At 40.2% G+C, this 23,065-nt stretch overlaps 3 protein-coding genes across 4 annotated transcripts; 2 read left to right on the forward strand and 1 right to left on the reverse strand.

The window, feature by feature from the left end:
- Positions 1-55: 55 nt before the first annotated feature.
- LOC135486957 (trafficking protein particle complex subunit 12-like) lies at positions 56-6,145 on the forward strand. The gene is made up of 10 exons (XM_064770168.1): positions 56-145; positions 586-2,438; positions 2,639-2,755; positions 3,062-3,175; positions 3,399-3,537; positions 3,791-3,903; positions 4,393-4,539; positions 4,742-4,846; positions 5,135-5,320; positions 5,539-6,145. The coding sequence occupies exons 2-10, from the start codon at positions 606-608 to the stop codon at positions 5,797-5,799; spliced, it is 3,015 nt and encodes a 1,004-aa protein (XP_064626238.1). The 5' UTR covers positions 56-145; positions 586-605; the 3' UTR covers positions 5,800-6,145.
- Positions 6,146-7,459: 1,314 nt separating this feature from the next.
- On the reverse strand, positions 7,460-11,268 carry LOC135486612 (uncharacterized). Its single transcript, XM_064769547.1, has 9 exons — positions 11,188-11,268; positions 10,503-10,614; positions 10,081-10,207; positions 9,824-9,939; positions 9,635-9,719; positions 8,667-9,309; positions 8,319-8,448; positions 8,052-8,096; positions 7,460-7,810 (listed from the first exon to the last, which is right to left on the reverse strand). Exons 2-9 carry the CDS (start codon positions 10,608-10,610, stop codon positions 7,691-7,693), a joined length of 1,374 nt encoding a protein of 457 aa, XP_064625617.1. The 5' UTR covers positions 10,611-10,614; positions 11,188-11,268; the 3' UTR covers positions 7,460-7,690.
- A 340-nt stretch (positions 11,269-11,608) lies between these two features.
- On the forward strand, positions 11,609-22,806 carry LOC135486708 (reticulocalbin-2-like). 2 transcript variants are annotated; one of them, XM_064769763.1, is made up of 6 exons: positions 11,609-11,907; positions 18,024-18,171; positions 18,618-18,783; positions 19,024-19,225; positions 19,449-19,460; positions 20,574-22,806. In XM_064769763.1, the coding sequence occupies exons 1-6, from the start codon at positions 11,721-11,723 to the stop codon at positions 20,855-20,857; spliced, it is 999 nt and encodes a 332-aa protein (XP_064625833.1). In that variant the 5' UTR covers positions 11,609-11,720; the 3' UTR covers positions 20,858-22,806. The 2 variants fall into 2 exon arrangements, with proteins under 2 accessions (XP_064625833.1, XP_064625834.1); XM_064769764.1 differs by lacking the exon at positions 19,449-19,460.
- Positions 22,807-23,065: the final 259 nt, after the last annotated feature.

Consider the following 23,065-nt stretch of genomic DNA (forward strand, 5'->3'; position numbering starts at 1 on the left):
TTTCTCAGAAATCCGAGAGGTGGGAGCACTGAAATTCTTCTCACTTTCTGATGACGTATTACGCAGTGGCTGTGAAAAAAGTACAGGAAATGACCAAATTTTGTCAATAAATCCCCATTTTCAGCATTGTTATTGATCAAAAGTGGTAAGTTAGATGTTAATTATGTTCAGGCAATGTAAGATAACGTACTAATTTCACATTTTAGCTGATTTTGTATCAGCAAATTGGGAAAAGCGGCTCCTGAAAACTGAAAATGTTGGGACCTGACCTGATCTGCTGATGCCAGCGAAAATGTGACGTATTGGATAACATTGCATGTTGATACGCAGCCAGCTGATGTTTTACTGTGCAACTTATACTTCTAGTACGTTGATTTTGACCGTAACATTGCCAACATGCCTTGAATTAGCTCTCCTGTACGGTAGTCTACTACTACTAGGCCAGCCAAGAGGCACTCCTCTTGAAAGAGACAACCTATACACTATAGAGTAGGCCGAATGGCTGATTTTTCCAGGTTCTCTAGCCAGTAGGACGGATTCGAGATAGGCAAGGGTTTATTTGTTCTTTGAATTAACTGTTTTCAGAGTGTCGTGCATCTACCAAGATGAGCGAAGAGCAAGGCCCTACAGAGCCAGGTCTTCAGGAGCCAGGTGAAGACATAATGGCAGACAACCCAACAAATGAGGAGGAGGAGCTGCAAATGGATGACGAAGCTGACGAGTTGCATTTCGAGTCGCATCCAGTAGAGGGCACTGCTTCTCCCTTTAGTGACACTACTCCATCTGTGGAGGAGGATGCAATTAGTTTCAAGGGCGAGAGTGTTCCAAAACCATTCGGTTCTGTGGCAACCTTAGACACCATAGCCTTGGATTCGGAAATGTCACCAACGATGGAGAATCTTGATTTGGGAGACACAAAAAGTTTGGATCGTGAATGTATGCATTATGAAAGGGAAAAGGATGTCTTGGAGGAAGCATCTGAAGAAGTAAGGGAGGAAGATGCCAAGATTGACGTGAACTTGGGAGGAGAAAATGTGGCTTTAAGTGTGGAAGACTTGACCTTGGGAGAGGTCGGCGACCTGCAGAAACTGGAGAAAGATATGGATGGTATTTCTCTCAATGATACAGTTCCTGCAGAAGAAGAGCAACAAGAAGCTGAATCAGAAGCAGCTAAAGTTGTGGAAGCTCCTGTTGCAACACCAGATCCACTAGGTGTGCATTTTGGACAACAGCCGGATCCACTAGGTGTACATAATGGACAACAGTCGGATCCACTAGGTGCACATTTTGGACAACAGCCGGATCCACTAGGTGCACCTTATGGACAACAGCCGGATCCACTAGGTGCACATTTTGGACAACAGCCGGATCCACTAGGTGTACATTTTGGACAACAGCCGGATCCAGTGGATGTACATTTCGGACAACAACCTGATCCACTGAGTGTACACTTTGGACAGTCAAAGGAAGATGATGACAGAAACAAATTGAGCAGTTATTTTGCCTCGGTACCTAGCAGTGGGGACAATATCTTTGACACTATTGCGGAGACTGTTGTCCAGGCGCCTGAAGAGAAGATTCCTGTTGCCACGCCCACCCCAGAAATCTTCTCTAGTGAACCCGTTCTTTTAGAAGAGACAGGTGTTAGTAAAACTGAAGAAGAAGGCGGCGATGCATTAGGGTTGGGTGATCCGGTTTCTCCTCAGTTAAAACTAGACAATGTTGAGGAGAGTGAGCCAATTGAGATAATTCATCAGAGACATAGAAATGCTTCAGCTAGTATAGAGACACCTATTGTATCATTTGAAGGGGAGGCATTGAAAATGGATGGCACAAGTGAGCAGAGTACAGTCAGGCAGTTCTTTCCAGATGATACGAATGAGGACAAGGAAGGGAAAGAGTTCTTTGATCATTTCACTTCTGAAGGTGTTGGGGAGTTGAAAGTTGTGGAGGGACAGATTCAAGCGCAGCCAGATTCTCAGGAGAACCTGCAGGTATCTGGACCAGAGGTTATCTCCAAGGAGAAGAGGAAGCCAGGTGCTGCATTTGTCTTGCCCCATCTGTCTCCAGGACCATCGCCCAATACGTCTGCCTATGCTAGTCCTGTTCATCATGCCCATGCGACACCGGTACCCACACCAAATGCGACACCACTGCACCGGACCAGCATCGGAAGTGAGAAAACGCCATACTCCCCCCAGAGATTCTCTAGCGATATGACAGGGCTTCCTGCATTCAGTAGTCATAACGTTCCTGAACCTGACGACGTGTTTACAGCAAGTCTCAACATGAATGAGGCAGACCGCCAACGTGATGCTTGGATCCCTTCTGAGCTGACGAGACAGACACTGGTGTCTATGATCACCAGTCAGCCAGGGACATTCTATCCAAAACAAGAACAACTCACAATGCCAGGACTCGTAGCCAATGACCCCCAGGTAAGGCTTTTGTACTCCCATGCAATGTGCCTTAATAATATGTTCATCATTCTTGCATGTCTTGTCAGTGTGCCTGCATCATTTGTGTCTTTTTAAGTACAAGTCTGAGAACTAGGTTAACACACAAGCTGATTGAATGTTTAGATGATCAAATCTGCTCATTAGTTAATGCCTTTGACTTGATCTTTTGAAATATTCAGGGCGACCCTGTGCACGACTTGTTAAAGCGCTGTGTCGGTGAGCATGAAGCACTGAAACGGCAAAGTTTGACGGCTGACAGCGTACCACAGGATGAGGAAGGTCTAAGACAACTCATAGTAAGTTCCGAAAAACAGATCTGTCAATATAGAGCATTTGAATTAAGTCACAATTTTGTTTTTGCAAAATTGAGGAGGGTTGTTGGTGTTTGAAGCATACAACGTGACCCTGAAATATAAGGACGAGTGTCATGTTGTATGCTCTCATGGACCGAGATACCAGTCTGGTGTCAGACATCATGTCATGTCAGACACGATGTATGGCGGCGCAACATGCATGATGGGACGCCATTGCAGTGATTGACGCCATTGAAAGCCATACATGAGGCGAAGTAGTTAAAATGATGTTTGTTTTGCATATTCCAGAGAGCAGAATGTTGGCGATCAGCTGTGGACCTTACGGGAAGACTAATGACCTTGCACGGCCAAGGACTTGGCAAAACCAATATCGAGTCTAAAATTACTCCTCAGACTTTACAGGTTGGTAGAATATATGCCTGAACAGTTGCTATCTGTCTTTTCACATGGTGTTGTGAGATTGGAAGAAAACCACATCAGTCTTGAAGAAGCCATTGTGGACAATAGTGAGACTGTGGACAATCAAATTTGAACCCAATGAACAGATTCAACCTTGTAGTGAATTTGTGACAATATCTTGCTAGTAGGTCTGTCTTTATGCCTTCTATTTCTTATATCTTTCCAGTTATGGTTTGTGCGGACATCCCTTCTGATGAGACTCAAGTTGTACAGCCTGGCTGATAGCGAGAACGCTGCATTTGGAAACTTTGACAAACCAGATTTGTTTTATGAATATTATCCTGACCTATATCCTGGGAGAAAAGGTAGAATTTGGAATCAAACTTCAACTTGTGTTATTGAATGACCTTGGGATTGTTCACAATCCGGTGAAGGTCATGAGTATATGACTCTTTTGATCTTTGGCAACTCACTTTCCTTTTTGGCTGCCATGATTTCTCTTGTGTTAGACCCAAGTAATGTGATTCCTATCTTCAAAGTTTAGTTATGTTGCACTGAAAATTATGTCCGAGACGTTGCAATGTCTGAGTAAACAACCTCAATGTATATATATTTCAGGTTCCATGGTACCATTCTCTTTCCGTGTAATCAACGCAGAGCTCCCACATTTCCTCGGCAGATCACAAGAATCACTTGATAAACTCTACTATGTTTTTGCTATTGTCAAAAAGGTAAATATGCTTTGATAGACTAGATCGCTCGTAAAGGGGCCATACCTGACAGGGTTGAATGACATCAAAGCTCTTCACAACAACTGCTATTGCAGAGAAGGACCCTGGGGTACCGAAAAGCTGCAGCCAGTGCAGTGCTTACTGGAGCTCCATCTTGGAAGAACAAGTGGCAACTACATGCAAAGGTATAACTATAGCACGTCCTTTGATTGTGAGTTGGACGCTTTCACCCCTGCTCTCCTGTTTTGGCAAACAACAGTTGTACCTCTCCGTTAAGGGAACCCTTGGGAGTGACAAGTGCTGTCCTTGATAGAGAAGTGTTCTGATTAGGGAGGTCAAATTGAATGGAAAGAACTACAAAACTACAAAACGTATCCTTGACCTTGACAGAGAGGTGTCTGCTAAGGAAGGTTCCACTGTAATGGTCTTTACCTGCAGAGACCTCATAATTAGTGTGACATTTCATGTACCGTTTCATTTTCCTCTCAGATTACAGGTCATCTCGAGATGGGTTTAGCTGAAGATGGCAGCATGTTGGAGTTATCCGATGAAAAGAGGAAAGCTTCAAAAGAGCTGTGGGAAAAGAGAGAAATGCATATCCTGTTTTCCATCGTCAATATTCTAGTCGGCATTAAGGTACACTAGGATCCGGAAAAACATTTTGAAGGGTTTTCCAGGCATGTTTGGCTGGAGCTTGAAGTTAATGAGGACATCAGAGTCCTTGTTCAGTCCCAGACTGTTGGGGCAATAGCCCAGCAGACAAACTTTGCACAACAAAAAGTTGGTCAGGTTCCAGATGGGTGAGGTAGTAATGTGTACTGTGTACTCTTTTCTTCAGACGTATGACACAGCAGTTGATGTGCTTGAACTGCTTATCAAGAAAAACCTCGAGAAAGATTTCAATATTGCCATTCATTCTGGCCTTGGTAGATTATATATGCAGGTATGTAATTTGACTTGTGGTTAAGGCCTTGGTTAGATTGCTATTTATTCTGAGTCTCAATCACTATAAAATTGAAAGGCGAATAAGATTTTCAAAATCTGGATGCTTTCACGTTATCTTGGCTGTGCATGTAACGTTTACAAATCCTATGGGATTAGCCTCATGCTACCAGGTCCGATCTTCCACTTGCTTCACTACTGAGCTCCTTACAAACCCTGGTTAGGCACACCATTTTCCTCGTAATTTGTGTCTTTTAACTCAGTACATTACTCCTCCTCTCTTCATCAGATGGGCGATATTGAAGGTGCGAGGAGATATTTTGATCAAGTCGCCGACATGGTTGGCGAGAAGGACAAGGCTGGGCGATGTCGTGTGAAGATGAATAAAGGCTTCCTTGCTCTTGGACAGAACGACTTCGAAGTGGCGAAGAATTTCTTCAAGGATGTCGTTGAGATGGAACCAACGAATGCTGTGGTAAGTGTTTGAACTATCAACCACCCCAGAGCTTCAAATAGCAAGAATTTTGAAACAAAGTGTGTTTGCTGAAGTTTTCATTCAGCTTTAAAGGGCAGGACCTACTTTGAGAAAGTTTCGAGTGCCCAGTTCCCTCGCTGTATAACTTGATACTCGAGAAAATGTCTTGAAAATTGAAATTCCCTCCAACTGATGGTTTCTCCTTGTTTATCTTCCAGGCGGTAAACAACATGGCCGTCTGCTACCTCTACATGGGAAAGCTAAAGGAGGCGCTGCAGATCTTAGAGGATCTCGTCCACCAAAACCCGGCAAAGTATCTCCAGGAAGGAATACTAATCAATCTGTGTACGCTATACGAACTAGAGTCTTCGCGTGCTCTGCACAAGAAACAGGCATTGTTGGAACTAGTCAGTAAATATAAAGGCAATGGATTCAATGTGGGCTGCCTGAAAATGAGCGAACTTTTGGCTAAGAAATAATTGTTTGGACTCTTCGGAAATCTGTGTGTTCTGAACTGCTACAGTATAATTGGATGTATGTAATTTATTAAATGTGCTGTCCATTTGGTTAATCAAAGTGGGTTGATATGAAAGGAAGAGTAAAGTGGTACACCAGTCGTCCCTAATGTATGGTTACAGTTTTCCCTTAGGGGATTATGTAGTTCAACATCTCGGAGTGTACACCAACGGTTCGTTGCACCACAGAATGGCATTCTGAATATGCACAGGAACTCTGTAATAACACATTAGTGACGGCTGTCATTAACACCACTACCCATCCTTTAAGTCAAGCAGCTTGTTGTATTCATTCCATTAAATAAATGAATAAAGTATAAATAGACGTAATGGAAACCAGAGTCTTTCTTTATTAATCATTTCAAGTTTAAAGTTTTGAGTTTATAGTCGCATATCAACCACGATATAGGTTATCATTGAACTTCACACTTTATCCCCGAGCTGTCCTGAAACCTTTCAGCAGACCTTGGATGGGCTGCTTGACCAGCGCTCAATTTAGCATCTCTGACCGGTACCCATTCATACACCTAGGTGGAGAGAGGCCAGTTTGACAAAGAGACCTGCCTACAGTCTTACGCTGACAGTAGGGATCGAACCAGGGATCTCTTGACCACTAGTCGAGAGTCCAAGCCCAAGTAACACCCATGCAGATCATTTCAAAGTGTGGAAAGGCCAGATTTTGAAACAAAAAACTGCCAGACTTTCAAATCAACTCTGTCGCTAGGCAGATGGTGCTTGTCACCCCCTAAAAGATGTGTGGACTGACGCTGCTCACTGCTGGTAACTGCCTGCTATAAGGGGCTTTACAAAATCTCCATGGACAAGGATGTGCATGCCTCTTCCCTTCTAGGGGGGAGAGGCTAGACCCTGAGCTATAGTCTCACGCCGACAGTAGGGATCTCTTGACCGTCAGGAGTCCAAGCCACCACACCACACCCCAGCGGCACAGGAACACCCATGCAGATCATTTCAAAGCATGGTGAGCCCCAATTTTGAGTTTGACTTAAAAATTAACACTGTCGCCGGGCAGATCGTGCTTGTCAACCCAATAAAAGATGTGTGGATTGAAGCTGGCACCGAAGCTTCTCACTGCTGGCACCTGCCTGCCATAAGGGGCTTTAAAGAATGACCATGGACAAGGATGTGCCTATCCCTTCTTTTGGAGTGAGGGTACCCTGGACTAGAGTCTACGATGTCAAGTTGCAATTGTGGTACATGTATCATCACGTCGTTGAGCCTGATTGAGCACTGAACTGCAAAACTTGTCCTTTGCAACTGGGTGGGTTGTGGTATTTCTTGTGTCTCCAGAGCTGCGATTGTCCTTTATGCAAGGATGTGCAACTTGAATACCAGACTACTCACAGCCAGCAAAAGACAATCACATTTCTGACTCTGCCACATCTGGGGGCCATTGTTATGATGCAACAGAAACTGAGTCCTCCGGCATCACATGCTACATCAGGGCAATGACACAAAATATGTGTCCTACTTCACAATGGTATGTCACACGTCAGATGGAATTGAGCTCCTCCAAGATTGTGACTGTCTCCATCGCTAAATCAAGGTATGCCACATCCACATACAAACAATCTACGCAGAGTCAAAAAGATGAGAAGTGCTATGATAAGGTTTTATTTTCTCAAAAACATGCCTTGCAGTTTTCCCGGCATCTAGGAGTTACAACATTCAACATTACTTCATCAAAAATTACCATTTAAGCAAGTGTTTTTCCTGCATGATATAGTGGTTATTTCCCATTTGAATCCCTAGATGGTACAATCTCTGTATTGCAATTCTGCAATAAAATGAGACCCAAGTTGAAATAGTCTTTTGAATTATTTCTAAGTCCAACAAATCACAGTCCTTCGAAGCTGTCCTCGGTACTTGGCAGCTCCAAGTCAGCTTTGACGTCTTTTGGCCAGGAGAACCATATATTCTCGAAGAAATCTTGGAAAGATGGATCCTTCAAATCAATCTGGAAGAGAAGAGAGAACTATATTATGGTGCAGCAAGGAGAAAGGGAGCATCTGTCCCGCCATCCTGTCTGAGAAGGCCTGATTCCTGATGCAATCCACTGTTTGACCCGAATCCCGTTAAACATAATCCTGAAACCTGACCGTGAGTTACAGCCAAATCATCCCGAAAAAGACCATTTCCCCGGTATCTGTAGATTTCTTAGTACAAGGAAACAGTTGCCAAGAGGACATATTTCTTACCTCAGCAACTTTTGTCTTAAACACTGATGGGGTCAGATACACTTCCTGAAAAATAAGAAAACTCCCATTTTTACTAAACAAGGTCTAGAAAATAATAGTTGGCTGCAAACAGTTCTCAGTAAAAAATTTCACAAAATTAAGAAGTCATTTATGCTCCAGAGTAAATAGGATGACGATTTTGCAAAAAACCAATACCATTAACACTGGTAATGAAAAAGTGATGGAAAGGATTAAAAAACTTTCGGAAAATTGATATTCTACACATACCATCTTGAGCGTTTGGAAAATATCGTCTGGCACCTTCATCCTTTCAATCTCTGCCATCACATATTGCTGCTGTTGGGTCTGTCGCTCTAAGGCCAACCCAACAAGTTCGCGCTGGTTATATAATAGAGCCCTGAAAGAAATACGGACTTTGAGAAGACAGCAAAAATAATTTCACAGTACCCTACCTGCCCTCCATACCTTTCATCCCTTCGAACAAGGGAGTAAATACGGAGGTACATTTTTAAATTCTTTTTTTCAGGAGATTTTAATTCCTTTGGAAAATATTTTTCACAAGGTGTTCTGGAAAAATTGTAAGATTTCTCAAATGTGATGAAACCCCCTACCTACCTAGCCCTGAGCCAACATGCAAGCACCACCAGCTTCCCAGGCATACCTGTATTCAGGCGACAGCTGTCCATGGTAACGTCTGAATATAAAAACTCTGTCTTCCTATGATTGTCAAACTCATGACTTGGTTTGGCACTCCTATCACAGCTACTAGTACTACGCCGATTTATTTGGCTGGCACCAGAATCCTCACATGATAGGTTTGTTACAATCCCTTCCACAGCACCAGAGACAGAAGGATCAGAAATCCCAGCGTCAGAAGAAGAATTTTCGGGACTAGTCCTAAAAGTGTGATCACAAACTTTGTCACCTTGTCCCGCAACTTCAGCACTGTCACAGTCATTACCAGCTTTGTCCATATTGCTTTCAATCACGTCTTTAGCTGAAACTTTATCACCCTGATCCAGCCTTCCACAACCTGAGTCATTCGATACCTTCACTGATTCAGCTAAACTGACGTCATCCGAACCAGCATTCTTCTGAGGCGATTCTGATAATACTGTAGATTTTAGTTTCTGCGTCAAATCTTTCACAGGAGATTCATCTAGTTTAAAGAGTTTCTTATAGGCCCTTGCCAGTTTCATCCAGAGGTCAACGCTCTGGTGATGGACAGCCAGACATTTCTGCAGCGCGATTATCTCATCTGAAATAATTGTAAGCCACCTATCATTATCAATAAGCCATTGAAAGAAGGAAAAAATAAGAGCAGCATTCACGTCGTCGTTTCAGGTGTAAACGTACTGGACTCACTGCGCCACCTCGTGGACTTGAACGGCCACTATGACTACTCAGTTCACTAGCTAACTTGATTTAGCGCGGTTGATGGTCCATTCGACATTGTATTGTAGGCCGCTATCAACTTCTGTCTTCATTTCGTGTTCTGGTTGTGACATTTGTCTTGGTTGTGACTTAATTTCACAAACACCTCATCTGAAGTGCAAACTCTTCCTAGAGATGGCAGCACTTACCTTGCGTCATTTCCAATGTGTGGTAGACATGCTGTAGCAACAACAAACAGTTTATAACTTGGTTATCGTTCTTACAGGATTCCAACTGAAAAGTTAAAAGGAAAATATATTTAACTGTGACAATGAACAATGAATTATTCATGCACACTAGCAAAAGTTGTAATAATACTAAGACTTGTAATAACTTACCAAACTTAGCGCCAGCTTGACAGGGTCTGCTGTAGGGTCAGGAATATTGACCAAACATCGAACCTGCGACTCCAAAATATCCGCCATTACAAAGGTATTCTTCGGAGGCAAAAGAACTGAAGAGAAACAAATGCATTCTTTTTAACTTGTAAATCATAAATTATTGGGACACTGCAGCACCATTTCTTCTCAGTATAATGACCAAATGGAATGTGTGTTCATGAGCAAGTCGACCATAAAATGACGAGGCCACTTACCCCTTATTTTTTCATACTCTGTGTAGGCATCATGATATTGCTTTTTCTTAAAAAATAGATCGGCCCTGAATTTGTGGTATGTGATAACATCATTTCTGTCGACAGGTTGTTCAGCTGTCAGGAACCACTGGAATTGGAGAAGCACATGAGGAAAACATCAGGTTTATTCCCAGTGGAAAACATCATGCCTACTACTCTACGGCTGAAATAGTGAGCCTGGTCTCACCTTTGTACTATTTTAGCATATTGACTAAATGACAAGATTAACCCCAAGCTGAAGATGGTGTCCATGCAAGTCCCTCCCCAAAAGAGACTAACTAACGGATGCATAGGTTAAGGCATCTTGGATTATGCTGTTGATATGATGCGAAACTAGACAACTAAACTGAACAAAGCAAGCTCAAATTAGCCCTGTTACTTACCTCCGGGTCACAGACTTTAGCATTATAAGAAAACTTCTTTCTGGGTGTCTTGACTTGGGTTCCTTCTTCTTCAAAATTGAAGGAAAGGAAATCTTCTTCTTCAGTCATGTTTCTGAAACACAGATATATTGATATATCAAAATCTAGTGATATCATTTCAGGCCGAGATATGGTGGATGCGTTTTTGACCCTTGCACCCTTTGAACACTTGGAAATAGGAGGCTTTCTTGACCCTTGTACCCTTTGAGACATCCATGCCATGGTTGTACATCATGACATACTACACTTTGCATTATACAATGTAGGAAACAGTAACAGGGGGACTATAGGCAGGAGGAGATTGGCTAATTTGGCTATCTTCAAGTGACTAGTAGGCCTACACAGTAAGCGCCTTGGTCATGTCAGACTCAGCATCAAATATATCCCTCGCACAAGCGTGAATCATTTCGACCTACTGTGGGATATGAGAGACCCCTATTGGCGGCTTTGTGTATCTTTATCTTGCCTGCCTAGCTGCTGCCTACATTGTCCCTTTAGGCCTAACACATGGCTATGGGCTCACAATCTTAAAAACAGCCTCCTCTTTATTCACTGCTACCAAAACATTTCAAGCGCTAAAAGATATATGATTGGTTTCAAATGGAAGATCAATCCATGATCTAGCCAATGAGCATACGATACGTACATGTCCTATTGTTGGATCGTCATCAACAGCATTGAAATATCGATCAGAAAACACCACAAGTGCCCTAAGCATGTTTTGATTGATTAAAGGGCAGCCATTTGTCATGACGCACCTAACCCACACTTTAAATAAGTTGATGTGGTGCTCATTCTGAGCATATCAAAGCATTATCTAGATACAAAATTAGGTCTTAGTTTACAATATAACTAATGAACATTAATTAATAAGTGTTTTTTAAGATTATAGGAACCAGTAATGAATGTTTTAAGACCTATGTGTGGGACATCTCATGCAAATCTGATATGCAAATTATGTTTCCTAGCAGTCACTGCGCGATGACCTGCGTAGAGTACCAGATGACGCCAACCACCTGTTAACACGTTAGATCCCGGCAGCAGTTCCTGATATAAATAAAATTGCTGTGTTGCGTCTCGTCCATTTCATATCGATAGCGGGAGGTCTAAACACTGGCATTCCGAAACACTCTCTTTGCCTTACTGGGTGCTACTAAAGGACAATTGAATCAATTCAAAATGAAGCTTTTGTACTCAGTGGTTTTATTTGGACTTCTGTCTCTAGCTTTTGCTGACGGCATCCCTCATCCAAAGGAGCATAGAAAAGGAGACCACGTAAAGGAAGAGGCGCATCCTGGAGTTGACTCAAATCTTCATTTCAAAGATGGTGAGCACGATGCAGACTATGATCACAAAGCTTTCCTTGGTAAGATATGATCCCGTTTCTTCAGCATGCTTCAAACCTGGTGGTTGCTAAGGAGGTTTAATTCATTAACCCCATTTGCTTGCTTTTCCAGTTTGTTTCACATTTCCAGTGATATTTCAAGCCTATTTTCACCATCTTTGAACTTGATCTGTTCTCACAAAAGTCATTGCTTAATGTCTAACGAAATCTTCTTGCTTGCAACATTCTATCTGCTTATTTGCTACTTCAGGTTTCATAACCACGTGGTCAGGCCCCCAAGTAGGCGTGGTCCGGCACTCAACGGACAGCGTCTTTAGTTACCGCTGGCCATGACGTAATACACTTCAGTTTAACCAGGCATTTAAAAAAGATGCGGTTGCGGTGTAAGGTAGAACTATATGTATATTCATGAGTCATCTCAAAAGCCGGTAGCCAATGTATGTATTTACTAGTTTATAAAGTGATAAGATTGTCATTATTGCCACAGGCACATGAAAATCAGAACTCCAGCTGACTTGACCACACTCAAAATGATAATTATATACAAATACAGTAGAACCTCTCTTAGTGGACACCTCTCTATTAAGGACAACCTCTCTAGACACTAGTTTTGGTGCCAAATTGGTTGTTTCCATTCAGTTTGACCTCTCTAATTAGGACACCTCTCTATTAAGGACAGCACTTGTCAGTCCCGAGGGGGTCCTTAATAGAGAGGTTCTACTGTAGAGGAGTGTTGTCAGTGAGCTGGGCTGGCATTTTGATCCTCATATACCAGTGTTTTGGCATGGCCAGTTGGTTGGGGTAAGCACAGTTACTGCCATTGAGTTACTGCATGAGCTGCAGCTATTTTGACTTGACATGTTTTGAGGCTTATAACTCTTTTTCTATTTAAGTGAAAACATATGTAAAATGTATCAACTTAGATTTGGTTGAGGCAGTGTTTCTCCTTTCACAACCAAACAGTCATTGTCCCCTGTCTCATCAATGAGTTTGAAATGATTTTATATTGTTATCACTCTTCATATACTTTTGGCATTACTTCCAAGTTCTCTTGGTGAGGTCAGGTTTTGGCCTGGCCTTTGTGTCAATTTCCTAGTGATTACTTAAGGGGTCTTAGATCAGTGATACTAGAGTATAAGATATGGACTATTGAAAATACAAAAAGAACACGTTCAGTGTTTTTCAGCCAACACAAATATGCACCCCTTATATAGAGGTTTTTCAGAGAAATGATACACCCCAAAGGTTTTTGAGATTGTGAAAATCTTCAAAGGGTTTTTCAATTCCCCAAAACTCCTCTTAAAGGTTTTGAAAAGCTCAATCAGCATATGACTTGACTTGCATGTGTAGAATTGAGCAATATTTCTAAACTCCCTTTTAAAAAGCTTTCTACCGCACCCCAAATTTGAACATACCCTGAAGAAGTGTAAATATAATTCAGGCTACCTTTTGGACCCTTTGTGCAATGGCCAAAACAATGTGTTTTTGGCAGTGGTCAGAAAGATTCAAAAACCTTCCAAGTCAAGATGATATTTAGGATATTTCGAAGGCTAAAAATTGATTAGTAGCATACTGAATTGCAGCTGAGACATCTAAGACACCTCGCATAGCCTAACTGTGAACACAGCTTGTCTAGTAACACGTGCCAGAATTAAGTATGAAAATTAAAACGTATTCATATTCAATAGAGTCAGGAAAGTCACACTGTGAATTTCAAATCTCATTATATTCAGCTGATGACAGGATGTGATGGTATCACTAAACACGCCAGCTGCCGTTTACATCTGGTGCTGGTTCGAACATTCAGCAGACATTTCAATACAACTGATGATGATTTATATTGTTAATTCCATTTGTCGGTTTTGAGAGATGAGGTGTACATTTGAACAATAGGCCACGTTGTCCACCTGGCTGGTTTTAAATATACACATTTTTAACCGGTTATTTGTATAGACATACGAGATATGTCCACGTGTCATTTGCGGGTTAGTGAAAATACTCTAAGTCCATCGATGTAAGACTGCTTCACTAATTCCTACAACATCGACACAAATGGCCAAATGGAAACCTGACATCCTGCATGATTATCTGACAAATTGGTGTCACCAATCCATTTTCTGTTCAAAATGAACTCGTTGAATTGCATCGATTGTCTATGTGCTCATTTTGAGAATTGAATGTTCAGAAGCAGTCTTAAATGGTGAAACTAGAGTATCAATAATATCCAGCAGTAATCCCACTATTTGCTGTAAATCGATCTGCAGCTGAAAGCCCACAAGATTAAGTAAATAGGCTAAGTGTAAGAAATACTAATATGAATGAACTTAGTATCATTCTGGTGGTTTTGTAAATCATATTCAAATTTATATTAGGATGTTTAGATGAAATAATGATCATTAACCCTGTTTTTTGGAACATGCTTTAGTGTTTGTGCCAAAAGTGAAATCAATGATGGTAATGATGATAAACACATTCTGGCCCTCTGAAAGGTAGGCCTACTATTTAAATAAAAGGCCTACATCATTCTATCTTGAGTAGTTTCAATGTTGCTTAGGTAAAGAGAAATCAACACTGCCATAGTAGTTAGTTACACAAATTTGATAAAACTTAACAGTTATAGTACTTGTATGTATATCAGTTTCCACAAAAGCATTGAAAATTTTCAAATTCAAGTTAGATTTTCAAATTTGTGAACGAATGGAAAAGGCCTTTAAGCTCTTCCAGTGGTTTGAACTGTAGAAATCTATCGGAGACTAAGAAGGATTTTTTTTGTTTCAATCTACCACAGTACCTGGTTAGGTGGCCCTGCATTAGGCGATGTGCTGGGAATGTTTCCTTATGGATGCAGTTAGGCCTATATAAAAACAATATGAAAGATAGAATAGGCAAAAAATACAAGGTTTACAAAGACCAATTTTATAGATGTAGACCATACTGCGCTGTTGAACAACAGGTCCACAGAAGCACTTGCTAACTCAGCAGAGTACGGCATGTACTGATCCAATGGAATACTTAATCAATTTTTCATGTTTTAGCAGCTGTTTGTTACATATAGTCACCGTGTTTAAATCTCAAATGTATTCATTGAATTTGAAATGAATTTACATGTATTACTGACAGCCAAAGTATGTGAAGCTAGAGACAAACTGGTTTATTTAGTCATAGTCCGGGATAACATTTTCAGTAAAAAAGTTATCTTCAGTTTTATAGGCCTGTGCATTGCAAACTATTTAAAAGGCCTAGACTGCTGTTTTTAAGTTAGAGAGCTAGACAGTATTGAAGGACCCCATGCACCCAGATGGACGCAGCCAGATGATAGATTCTCCGATAAACGATATACACGTCACCACAGAACACATGTTGGTAGTTTTCATTCATGCCTCCGCCGAGCCTAATTGACAATTATCAGATCACAATGGTGAAACTGTCACACGTTGTGACAAATGATGCACGATTTAAAGGTCGACACACGACTGTTGCATCGTGCATCGGTATTGCATGGACCAGCCGTTTCCTTGACCACAGGTGTGACTAGACTAACTGTATCATTTACTGATAAAGGTCTTTTCCATTCTAGTGTTAATTGCTTTTAAAAGTGTTGCCCATGTCATAGAAACTCAAGCCGTAGGTGATATGTCAGTTAATGAAATGATGGAACGGATAAGGACACGTGTGGTTTCAAAGAGTGACCACGTGGATTTACCGTGTGTCTTTCACGTGTTTTGTGATGACGTGGTCTGTATGGCTCAAACAAGTTGGGATGAATGGTTTTTTCTTCAAAAATCATATGAAAGTATTTTCAAAATTCATCCAATCATTGTGTCTTGATCAAATCTTGTTGTAGTGTAGAATTAAAGGGTAAATCAGAATGATGTTCATTATCAGGCCTAATCCACATTGAAAAAGAAATGACTGTCAATATCATTTAAAATAGAACACAGTCAATACGAAATTCATAAACGTTTCATCTGTTACCTGATTCATTGCCATGACAACGATCAGTAATCCCTCTTTGTATTAATAGGCCTTGTTGATGCTCCAGGCTAGGCCTACCTATACCTATATGTCTGTGTCTATAACAAACTTGATCAGAAATCTCTCATAATGATTTGCAAGAATGCTAGGCCTTTTGAGATCTGATGTGTATATGCCTTTAGGTGATTACTTTGACAATCGCAAACAAGTGATTTGAAATTACTGCAACCTGTAATCATGATCACACGAGACAGAAATCATTCGTTTGCGGTTGTCATCACAGGCGTCTCCGACAAGAATCGCTGATCGCGGCAACCTGCAATCAATTTAAAACCAACAATTACCAGTTTTACCCTCAGACAAGATACTTTTTTGTTGCACGTAACATTTGTCGCCAAAAGGACCAATTATGATCGCAGGTCTAGGCGATCTAAATCTTGTTGTTTGGGCAACACTTAAAGTTTTCATGACTTTCAGATAAGGAAAAGGAGGGGACAATTCCAGAAGAAGATGATGACATTGACGATGGTGACTTTGATGAGCCTTTGGATGGTGACTTTGACGATGAGTATGATGGTTACAACGATACGTACCCAGATTACCCAGATTACCCTGATTACAATTACAATGATACCAATTATGATTATTATAACGATTTCAATGAAACTGATTATGATGGTTATAATGACACAATGGATTACGATTATCCAAAAAACTACCAAGATGATGATGATGATGATGATGATGATGATGATGTGGATTATGACGACGGTGGGACGGATCCTAGTTACGATGATGGCATACAAGATGGCGTACCTGATGACTATGAGCCGGATCTATCCAGAAAGGATGATTCTAAATACGATGACAATGACAAAACTGATGATGAATCAGATGTAAAGCGGAAAAAAAGGGACGTAGATGATGTGAAACATCTCGAGAGAAAGAATGAAAATTTGGAATATGTGCACACGGAAGGTAGACTGTTGTGAAAATCTAATTATTGTTTGGTGAAGTTTGATCCTGTATAGCCTAATGATGTTAACACATTGTATGGTGAAGTTTGACATTGTAAGTGAAGTTTACATATTGTATAGTTTTTAAGTTTGACATTGTATGTTGAAGTTTGACATCAATATTGTATGGTGATGTTTTAATTTCATTGTATATTGGAATTTAACATTGTATTGTGAAGTCTGACATTGTATTCTGTTATATTGTGAAATTTGACATTGTTTAGTAAAGTTTGACATGTTTAGTGAATTTCCCAATTGTTTAGTAAAGTTTATGTTGCTTTTTTGCCATTGTCATTTAAGAAAGCTTTTGTTGATTTTGCCCAACTTTTATCAATGTGTTCATGACCACTACAATACCTCATCCTACCCAATCCCTGGCTGGTGCACCACAATTCCCTTTGAAAAATACCACCAAGTTTTCCATTGTATGGTAAAATTTCATTCGTTATTGCTTGTTAGGTGAGCAAGAAGAACTGAAATACATGTTTATCTATTAACCATGGACTAGTTATTCACATTCTGAGGTACGCACTTCAGTATTGGAAAACCAAGCTAAATATTGGAAATCACAGCTTGCACTATAATAATGTGTGGGCATGGCGATACCGTTGACATGTTTGCAGCTCCGGGCCATGGTACTGCTGCAAAACTGAACTTTGCTGATGTTTTCCAATGAACAGCCATGGCTCATGTTTGTTGCAGAAGACTGGCTCGATTGCAAGTTTTAGATGGGGTGGTTGTCGACAGAGGTCACCGAAAATGTGTTTTCAAGCAAAAAAACCTCCAGTTTGGGATATTATGAGTTGTAGTATGCGTTCAGTGGGTTTGTAATGAAGCTCTTTAGATATGCCCAATAGAGCTTTGGCTAGATATGCCCAATAGAGCTTTGGCTAGATATCTCGCAATAGAGCTTTGGCTAGATATGCCCAATAGAGCTTTGGATAGATATGCCCAATAGAGCTTTGGCTAGATATCTCGCAATAGAGCTTTGGCTAGATATGCCCAATAGAGCTTTGGATAGATATGCCCAATAGAGCTTTGGCTAGATATCTCACAATAGATATGCCCAATTTAGAGCTTTGACTTATATCCCAAATAGAGCTGTGTCCCCAGAAACTCATGCCATTCTTTATCTTATTCATTTAGGATCTGAAGATGAGGCCGATGAGTTCAAAGAGTTGGACCCCGACGAGGCCAAGAAGCGTCTGCTCGTCCTTGCCAAGCGCATGGACACGGACAAGAGTGGCGATGTATCAAAGGACGAACTCCAGCACTGGATCTCAAACTCATTCAAGTAAGTAAAGGTCGGATTACAATGGAGCGGGAAACCATTGCAGTTTCTGCGATTCACTGGTTCTTCTGCTCACATAAAACTGTTAAGCCAATAACCTACATTAATATTGATGCACGCCTGCAAAAAATTCGTGTTTTCCGCGTCATTTGACAGTTTCCACTCAAGTGGAATGAAACCTAAATTGAGCCAGCTCGCTCATTCACCATAATTTCATTCGTTAGAGGTGTCACTCTGCTCCAACATTTGGTACCATATTATTGTATTGTATTGCAGTTTAAGGGATCCAATTGTGAGTGTCAACTTCTCATCTGGACTGGCTGGTTGTAGTAAATATCATCAGCAGTCATACACTTTTGATATCATTAGTATAAGTGATGACCTCAATCATCTCATTGATGCAGTGGAGACCCTCCCCCTTTAACATATTCATGACTTCGTCTTTCCAGAAGTTTAGATGAGGCCGACGCCAAGAAGCAGTTTGACCGCCAAGACAAGGACAAGAACGGCAGCGTGACATGGAGCGAGATGCTGCAGGAGGTCTATGGTTACACCCCCGAAGAAGTCGCACAACACGAGAATGACTCCTCTGATGAAATGAAGAACTTTGTCCAGGTAAAGTTTAAATCCATACAGTGGGTCGTCTTCAAAATAGCGGAGTCTTTAATATTCTATGATGATTTGAAATAGCAGAGTTGAATTCCATGCAGTGGATCATTAAAATTGCAGAGTTCAACTGCATATATATATATAGTGGGGGTTTAAAATAGCAGAAATCAATTCCATACAAGTGGGCTAATGAGCAGAGTTTAGTTCCATACAGCGTACCATACAATGTTTATATTTTAACCCTAGATGACCAAGGATGACAGGAAGAAATTCGACCTGGCTGATGAGAGTGGAGACGGAACCCTTGACTTCAAAGAATTTGTTGCCTACCACAACCCCCATAACTTCGCCCGTATGGCACCCGTCGAGGTCGAGAAGACGATGCGCGATTATGACAAGGACAAGGATGGCAAGATCTCATACACTGAATACCAACAGAAAGATGAGAGTAAGTGGAAATCAGAATTATGAAGATCAGACTTTAATTTGAAATCTAGGCTGGTGTCTCAAATCGTCTGACATTTCGCAGCCATAATGTCCTGTAGCAATTAAAGTACAGCAATAAAGTAGTGTTGCAACGTTATGACTCATGATATATAAGGATTGATAATAACGAGAACAGACTTCGAAGGATGATTTAAGAAATAACGTTTTGAATGTTTATTTACCAGAACCAAAGAAAGGTAACGTTTAAGTACTATTTGACATGTTTAGAAATTCCGTTTTCAAACTCTATCCATGAGCTATGGAGTCCCAATAGCAACCAGTTCAATTTCAGAGGTCACACCATTGTAGTTCCAATGCTTAAGTAGAGTTCCAGTTGTTCAATCCACTTGGTTGTGGTAGGGTGAATAATTGATGTGATGAAAATAAGGTGATGGTATTGTAGCATTGTCTAGAAAAATGTTTATTCTCATCTAGATAGCCCTTTTTATTCTGCATGATGTATTATAGAACAGTTTGATTTTAACCCCTTTACCCTGAAAAGGTTTAAGCACCACTGGGTGAACTCATGATCGATGCCTATGAAGAGAATGACGAGTCCAGTGCAATATCAATCACATTTAATTGGAGTGACTTGGCAATGGATAATGGATTTAACTTGCGGCACGCACCTGTCCAAATAGAACTTCATGTTCCCTTGTAATCTATATATCAGAAGGCACAGTACCTTGTGCATGCTCCTGAAATTTGTTTTAGGTTTTGACCAAACAATAATCTTGAAGGAACTCGGACGCAATGAGAAAACGAGAGGTGAAGTGTCACTCTGAAATGTTTGCTTGTTTGAACTGTCATTTATGGCAAGCCTAGTGTCCAACTGTAGCAGTGATAACTGATGGTGAACTCTAGTTTATGCAGCTTTCACTTACAGGGGTTTACAATAATCAGAAACTTAGACTGGTGTTCAGTACAAATCTCTGAGTGCAGAAATGTGTCTTTCTTATACTAAACCATAGTTCCGACACTCGAAACCTGGCTTTTATGATCGGATAAGCAAACCCACGTGAGCGCGGGTCATTTCATCAAAAACATTTGCTTCCTCTTACAGTGGACTAAGGCTTGCCATAGTCCTTTGAACCCCTGTGTGTTTGTGCCTTTCTTTTGTGTATAGTTATAAAAAGCAATTTTTATTTTATGTACTATGCTAATTATGGTGTGAACTAAGACTTTTAAAGCGGCCTAGTATAAAATGTTTGCAGAAAAGACAACTATATTTCATGTTGATATATTTTGGTTAATTGGTAAATTTTGAATAAGAATCAAGGACAAATTAACTCTCTCCTGTCTGTTTCCAGGTGAAGAGGCAAAAGAGGAAGATCAAGCCGAGATGGAAAAACAATTCAAATCATACGACAAAAATAACGACGGCCATCTCGATGCTGACGAGGTTAAGGCATGGGTCATCCCTGCCATGGATGAGCTCTCTGTGGAGGAGGCGGCGCATCTGTTTACGGAGGCCGACAAAGACAAGGACGGCAAGCTCACCATGGACGAGATCACAGACAGCCACGATTTGTTCGTAGGATCACAGGCAACTGATTATGGTGACGCCCTTCAGAGGATGAAGGAGGAGTTATAAATGTGGACTTTGATAGGCAAAGAGAATGTATTTGAATGTCCTGCTGTGTGTGCATCCTAGAAGCTGGTCCAAATTATGGCGATTTTTGTTTTGCTTTTTCTAGCGTACCTTGATGATTTTGGAAGTTTGAACTGAAACTAATAATTTCTTTAATTTTGGTTTTAGTTACAAAAACTTTTGTGTTTTCTATCTAAAACTAGTATCTATGATGTACCACAGACCTGTAGATTGCAGACGAAGGTAGCATAATTTTTGTGCTATGCTTCACAGCAGTGTAATATATTTGTGCATTTCCGTTTTTGTCGTAGTCAATTAGAAATTATGGGTGTTTCCATCCAAGATTCGATCCTGCCAACCTACTTCATTTAGTTACAATTTTTCGCATGTCCGGACTTGCTTTTTGTTCAGAAGATGAAAACAAATGAAATAATCATGATTTTTTCAAGGATATGTTCATTTTTTCAAGGATATATTCATTGTCTGCCCAGTGCACATAAACTAAAGGGCAATGGAAGAATAATGATGCATCATAAACCCATGTCACGAGCAGACGTACAGCAATTTATGAATAAGTTGTTTACAAGTTCATCCTGGCATTTGGGACATCTGGTTGAAGCTTCATTTGCAGAGCAAATTCATGTTTGGTAATTCTCTAGTTTAGCATAATTTTTTCTCAAATCACTGGTATAATTTTGAGTGCTACTCCATCTCAATTAAGTCCCTATGTTAATTTCTTCTAAAAATTTTGTGTTGAACTGATTTCAGGCAAAACTGCTGATATGGTCGCTAAAAATATAGTTGTAGTTTTATTATTTAATCATAATAGCCATGAATAGTTTGGGCCCTAGTAGGGACAAATCCTTTATTTAATTCTATAGTCTTCTCCAATAGACGTTATATCTGCTTGATATTTTGTTTAAAACAGATGTGAACATTATGTGCTATATATGGTAATGGCGTGAAATTACTGCTGTTAACGGATACATAATTGTCATAGCTCAAGAAAGTCTTGTTTAAGTTATGCAATATTATGTCACACACAAGTAATAATAGGACATGAAGGCCATGACCATCTATGCAAGTATCAAAATTGAAATCATAATTTTGTTTCAATAGTGCAACAGAGGAGAATTATTGGTATAATCGATAACAGTAGGGTGGAATAATACATCTATCCTTGTAACCGGGTACCAAGATAGAATCTCACAATTTTATGTCAACTTTTCACAGTGTCATAACTTGAATTTCTGAAATAGTGCTTTTAATGAATTACCCTTGAAGGACAGTCTGTATTCAAAATCATGGAAGTTTCCAAAACTTTTGTGAAACCATGACAATGCCTTCCCATTCTCCAGATGTTAATTTGGAATTTCATTTTATTGAAAACCTTGCCATTTGTCCTGAAAGTGTTAATTTCACAGTTTTCCTTCCAAAGTAAATTTGGAAAAAGGCTGTAAAAAAACAAAAGCTTATCTTGTCATTATCATTCACAACGAAGATATCTATGCATAATAATGTCCATTAGGCCTCGAATTTAATAGAGGTACCGCTTTTCAAAATGCTGATTTATTTAAGTTACAAAAGAAATTGGGGGAATTGAGAATATTGTGAAAGAAATCATCCTCCCTTTGAAATTCCTTATTGGCTTGATCTTCCCTAAGTTTTAATTTGAAAGATTTTATATCTTTCTAAACTTCATTTTTAGTTAAAAGAGCATCAAGCTATCGCGAGAAATCATTCCTCCCTCCAGAATTTCTTCTTTAGCTTCATTTTTCCTTAGTTTTCCTTTGAAAAATTTGACTATCTTTTCAAAGTTATTTTCAGTTGAAGGAATATAAATCTTTCAGAGAATTTCCTGATCTTATTTCTGCTGGTTTTAGGCCTCTCTACAATAGTCTTAGTGCACTGTTACAAATGAATTTACAATAAATAATTGTTAGATTTCACAACTTTCTTCGTCTTTTGTTAACTCTATGCAGAATCCAGCAATCACTCTTGTCTTTTTAGTATCATCAACATTTTCTGTGGAGTGGCACAATGTTGGCAATGACTTAGCCTTTAAGGGGTTAAAGCACACGTTGCAATTGAATTCCAATATGGCTGTATTTATTTCTGGTGATCTCATCTGAAGTGGGACAAGTGACACAGCTGGTGTTGACTGAGAACTTATCCCACCAGCTGGTCCAATACCCAGATGGTGCTACAGAT

Source organism: Lineus longissimus, chromosome 4 (genome assembly GCF_910592395.1).
Source record: "Lineus longissimus chromosome 4, tnLinLong1.2, whole genome shotgun sequence".
Lineage (NCBI taxonomy): Eukaryota > Metazoa > Nemertea > Pilidiophora > Heteronemertea > Lineidae > Lineus > Lineus longissimus.

Excerpts from the sequence above, each read along its gene's own strand:
- LOC135486957 (XM_064770168.1), top strand. The coding sequence starts at position 606 with ATGAGCGAAGAGCAAGGCCCTACAGAGCCAGGTCTTCAGGAGCCAGGT. Across the intron at positions 2,756-3,061 it reads AAGGTCTAAGACAACTCATA|AGAGCAGAATGTTGGCGATC; the intron begins GTAAGTTCCGAA and ends TGCATATTCCAG. Across the intron at positions 4,847-5,134 it reads TTGGTAGATTATATATGCAG|ATGGGCGATATTGAAGGTGC; the intron begins GTATGTAATTTG and ends TCTCTTCATCAG.
- LOC135486612 (XM_064769547.1), bottom strand. The coding sequence starts at position 10,610 with ATGACTGAAGAAGAAGATTTCCTTTCCTTCAATTTTGAAGAAGAAGGA. Across the intron at positions 10,208-10,502 it reads CTAAAGTCTGTGACCCGGAG|TGGTTCCTGACAGCTGAACA; the intron begins GTAAGTAACAGG and ends CTCCAATTCCAG. Across the intron at positions 8,449-8,666 it reads GCATGTTGGCTCAGGGCTAG|GGCTCTATTATATAACCAGC; the intron begins GTAGGTAGGGGG and ends TATTTCTTTCAG.
- LOC135486708 (XM_064769763.1), top strand. The coding sequence starts at position 11,721 with ATGAAGCTTTTGTACTCAGTGGTTTTATTTGGACTTCTGTCTCTAGCT. Across the intron at positions 11,908-18,023 it reads TGATCACAAAGCTTTCCTTG|GATCTGAAGATGAGGCCGAT; the intron begins GTAAGATATGAT and ends TTATTCATTTAG. Across the intron at positions 18,172-18,617 it reads TGGATCTCAAACTCATTCAA|AAGTTTAGATGAGGCCGACG; the intron begins GTAAGTAAAGGT and ends TCGTCTTTCCAG.